This window comes from Orbicella faveolata, unplaced genomic scaffold (assembly GCF_042242905.1).
Source record: "Orbicella faveolata isolate gen_17 unplaced genomic scaffold, um_ofav_v1 contig_47, whole genome shotgun sequence".
Classification (NCBI taxonomy): Eukaryota; Metazoa; Cnidaria; class Anthozoa; order Scleractinia; family Merulinidae; genus Orbicella; species Orbicella faveolata.
In genome coordinates this window covers 22,665,698-22,670,298 of record NW_028301577.1, presented here as the reverse complement: position 1 = coordinate 22,670,298, position 4,601 = coordinate 22,665,698, and the positions used below count along the sequence as shown (strand labels likewise).

The following is a 4,601-nucleotide window of genomic DNA, read 5'->3' as shown; positions in this document are numbered from 1 at the left end:
TGGAAAATTTGTCACCCAAATCAGTGTATTTTCTAGCGTTTTTTAACTCTCCCTAAATCTCCACCATCTCCTTTCCTAGGCTAGGAGATGTTTTGCAACGGACAAAAAATTATGCGTTTCACTATTTTCCTGTTGAAACGGCATCTGCCTTTCTTAAGAAAATTAATAAAACTTTGAAAAAATAATGAGCTGTATTTATCTTTCAAAGAATTGTGTACGTTTGAACTGTCTGTTTCGCTTGACGTAAAAAGAAAAGTTCCTGTTTTTGTTTTCGTCTCGTGACTTATGTGAGTTGTAAATTCATTTCGCGATAATCACACATGTGCAAAAACCGTAGTGCTCTCAATACTCTGTGATTTCAGCTACTTTTTAAAGAGTTAGTTGAATGGCCTGGCAGTTCAGAAAAAACTGATAAATTACGAGTTAAAAAGGAAAACGTTGTTTGGGGACCACAGTTCACCTATTCTTTGACTTTTATCATTTATACAACAACAAAAAATAAATAAATAAAAATAAGAACGAAAATACATTTGAAGTGAAAAATTAAAAGATAAACAAGAATGTTTATCACCCGAATTTTTTTCTTCATATCACAACTGTTCACGTGCAGCTTTGAAAATTAAATCAAAAAGCATGGTGAAAATTTGTATAGGTGTGTTGAAATCTTGACATCATTTTCACTAGCAGCTTCAACCTTGTGCATGGCTGCAACAAACGGAAATTTTTCTGACGACACTTCACGAGAGAAAGAGGCAGAATTTGGGCTAGCGAGGTCGACAAGAGCTGATAGAATCGAATTAGCTCGCTGAAAACGACCGTGAACGCCACAATGACGAATATATACGTTTCTCCTCTGGCTTCGCCTTCGTTTGAGTGTTTATCTGGAGCTGCTGAACCGCCGGCAAACGGCGAATTTCTTAAAACTGGCGAGGATAAACAAGATGTTCGAGACCTAGATGAAAACGCGAATGAAATTTTTGAAACTGCGAAGAAGACGAGTGGGATAATAAGAGGTATTAATAATTAATTCCCATGATGTTTGACTACAAAGAACTCTTCCAAGCAAGGTAACAAGAAGATCAAGTTAAACAAGGCTGAAAGCTCTTTTAACACTCCATCACACTTCGCCGGTGGAATTTAAAAACGGAGGTTTCACTCTGAAAACGCATCAAATGTTTTCCGTCCACACTAGGCAGGAGAAATTTAAAAACGCAACAATCACCGGTCATTTTGGATTTGTGTTTGAGGAAAACTCGGTCAGGGAAATCACATGATTATCGTGACGTCATCGTTTTCGAAAAGCCTCGTTTTCAAAATGTTTTCCGACGACACTGAAGCGCAAAGGCGGCGATTTCAAATTCCTCTGGTTTGAAGAGCGTTTTTGAAAAGCTCCGTTTTCGTGACGGATTAGTGTGGACTGCAGAGAACGAGCTGCGTTTTCAAATACCTCCGGCGTAGCGTGGACGTACCATACGGTTGTTAAGGCCCTATGTGCCACTTGAAGTGGACAGGTAACAGTATGGACGGACCCAAGTGTCAAATAGTGTGTCTGCAACAGACGTTTCAGCCAGTGTGTACGAAGACTAAGCGACTAACCAATAAGAGGTGTCGAAAAAATCTGAACACCTCCGACGATTCAGTATAAGCCTCGGCGACAAAAACAAAAAGAATTGATCTACCTGACTTCTGACCCATAATATACATATATATACTTTTTTTTGGCAGGTCATGAATTTGAGACTCCGTCATGCACGATCACTACTATAAGTGTAAGCCCAGGAACTCCAGACAACAGCAGTCCGAGAAGTCCCGTATATTGTTTCCATTCCTTCACGTACGGCGTGAGTGGGTCAAACGAGAATGTAGCAGGTTTGAGAGACGATGAAAAAGTGCCTACTGAGCAAAACGGAACTGCTGTTTCAGATTGGGAAGATGAAAGCTTCGATGCTGATTCGCCTAATGTTTGGCGTACGAGGACCGTTGTGGACCCGGATGTCGGTGACTCACCCAGAATCCTTTGTAAATGGAACATGGGGGAAGCTGCGGAATGCCTTTCAAATAGTATGTTCACCTTTCCAACCTTAATTCATTAGAGTACTGGGTTCGAGTTTGAAAAAAATTAACCTTTAGAAGCTTTTGTTTACTTGCGTTTGAACAGAATCTTTTATAACTGGCAATGTAAAACAACAAATTCATTGATGAACAAAAAAAAAGAGAAAAACATAGCGAAAGCTAAAGGCTTATTTTTTGGTCCAATGATTTTTGACAATACGAAACCACAAACCAAGCCCCGAGAAAATGTCAAATACACATCTGTCTCGTAATTTTAATGACGTTAAATGTGAACAAGTGAGATTTGAAGATTCAATAATTGTGGTGAGGGGGCTTAGTGAGAGAGGAGGGGATTATTTTAGGATGGGGCTAGACTTTCTTAAGGTTCGTCGCGACTACATCACCCATGCTAATCAGCAGCACTGAGGAGGAGTCGACTTATGATGAGTCTAGGGTAGTTTTTGTTAACGGAGTTTTACAGTATTGCATTCTGCTTATAGTGTTTAGGATACTGCCGAGAGAAATAGCGACACTTTATGGACGGACCATTATTTTGTTGATGGATGGGGAGGGGGTTGGGCAATTTCCCCCCAAAAAAGTCCGGCACCGCAAAAACTGCTGAAAAAAAATCGTACGCAACCTCAAGGTGGAAAAAAAATCACGCCTCAGAAAATTGCCCATCTCCCCCCCCCCCCCCCCCGGCGCTCCTCAAAAAATAATTGTCGGTTCCTTAGACGGCTTTCTTCACTGTTAATTACATCAAAAGTCAAGAGCAAGTCATATTGTTGTTGAGCAAAAAGTCATCCTTGATTATGATTCCTGATCTAACCCCATGGATGAAATGCATTTAGTTTCAGATTCACTGTCATCAAAAGAAACCAACCTTAGTGTTGAACCCTCCAAAGCCAATCAGTCTGAGATTTATGTCGATCTCCAAAACCCGGAAGCTGTCAACGCAAACAGTACCATCAGCAAGGGGCCGACACTTCCCACCACGAAAGGAACTGAGAATTCAGCAGCTGGCAGTTGTGACAACGCGGCAAAGAAGCCTATCAGGAGGCTGTCGCCCGAAGGAGCAGAGTGTAATGCAGTTGATGCACAGATGTCAGACGCTACGGGAGATACCAGTGACTATCTCACGGTGCCAGACACGGGAGTTGTCTCTGTACAGAGAAGGGATTTGGCGGGCAGTCCCTCGGGCCGGCTTGATGTGAAGAACTACTGGATATGGGACGACGTCGTGGAAGGTAGTGAGAAACTGTAGGTCAATTCACTCTCTGATCAGATAGCAACATTCAAATTCTCCTTATTACAAGATGCTGCATATTAATTTCTTTGCCAGACCTCTTGAAGGAGCTCAGTCACGGTATTTTGGGCTTTTGGCTATGTACAAAATTACCTTTAAATTGAAGGAAAGCTGAGAATAATAGTTCACTAGGGTTAGAAAAAAAAAAACACACACGCACAAAAAAAAAAACAAAGAAATAATAATAAACCATAAAGGGAAAAGGGTGGTTAAGAATGGAGAACATTGACACGGATTACAAGCGACGAACTTGAAAAACTTTAGGCTAAACTTTTCAAGATGCGCAAAACGTAGCTCCTTTAAGGCCTCTAGCCTCGGCAACAAGAGATCTGGGAACAATATATGATTAGCATGCTGACTATTCTCTATGGCTCAGTTGAAAAAATGCATCCCTCCTTCATTTTCACTTTCTTGGCTCCTCACTTGGTTATGCGTTTTCTATGATGTATACAGAACAGATTAAGCAGAGGTCCGAACTCAACCATGTTACTTTTATTTATTTTAGAAAGAGAAACTGTGGACAGCGATTTTCAGGATCATCTTCCGTTATTAGACCCAGAAAAACCTCACATCAGGTACACAACAGAGGAGGGCTTGCACGAGGCGAAAGAAGGTGCTCGTGTCACGTGTTTTCCTTGCCGGTACTGTGTTATTCTTTAAATTAAATTTGCGAGGGAAGACCGATTCCATTTGATAGAAAAAACCGTATTGCACAAGAGGTGTAATCACAGAATAACTTAGAACCCGATTTGCAGAAAAATGTACGCGTCACCTAACATAACAAAGGTATAATGTCAATTCCGGTTTTGCAAATTTTACATTAACAGTAAGGAGTAAAAATGAAAAGGTGACAGATGTAAACTATGTTGGAATAAAACAGGATTCTCAAACAAAACTGAAGTAGGTTAAATCTTGTACTTCTCTTTAGCCGTAAACCTTATGTAATCTAACAGATCAATAACCCTCGTGGAATGTTACAAGGACTGGAAAGAGACTTGATACTAACAACGAACCGAACACGAATGATTACAAACGTTTCAACCGATCTTTAAGTCGCGTGGTTTATTGGTACGATACAATAAAAACCAGTGTGTGAGAACCTAGTGGTTTAAAAGCCTGCTGGCAGAAATTTGTCATTTTAATGCTTTATAGAAATTATGAACTTTATTATATGACTGAGAAAATTACTTTATTGTGATTGGCTGAGAGAAAGCCAATTTATCGTTAATTCTTAATTTGCACT

At 40.2% G+C, this 4,601-nt stretch overlaps 1 protein-coding gene across 1 annotated transcript; it reads left to right on the top strand.

The window, feature by feature from the left end:
- Positions 1 to 678: 678 nt before the first annotated feature.
- On the top strand, positions 679 to 4,182 carry LOC149097660 (uncharacterized). The gene is made up of 4 exons (XM_089280105.1): positions 679 to 1,013; positions 1,726 to 2,061; positions 2,904 to 3,299; positions 3,864 to 4,182. Exons 1-4 carry the CDS (start codon positions 830 to 832, stop codon positions 4,016 to 4,018), a joined length of 1,071 nt encoding a protein of 356 aa, XP_089136231.1. The 5' UTR covers positions 679 to 829; the 3' UTR covers positions 4,019 to 4,182.
- The last annotated feature ends 419 nt before the right edge of the window (positions 4,183 to 4,601 follow it).

Excerpts from the sequence above, each read along its gene's own strand:
- LOC149097660 (XM_089280105.1), top strand. The coding sequence starts at position 830 with ATGACGAATATATACGTTTCTCCTCTGGCTTCGCCTTCGTTTGAGTGT. Across the intron at positions 1,014-1,725 it reads GACGAGTGGGATAATAAGAG|GTCATGAATTTGAGACTCCG; the intron begins GTATTAATAATT and ends TTTTTTTGGCAG. Across the intron at positions 3,300-3,863 it reads ATGGGACGACGTCGTGGAAG|AAAGAGAAACTGTGGACAGC; the intron begins GTAGTGAGAAAC and ends TATTTATTTTAG.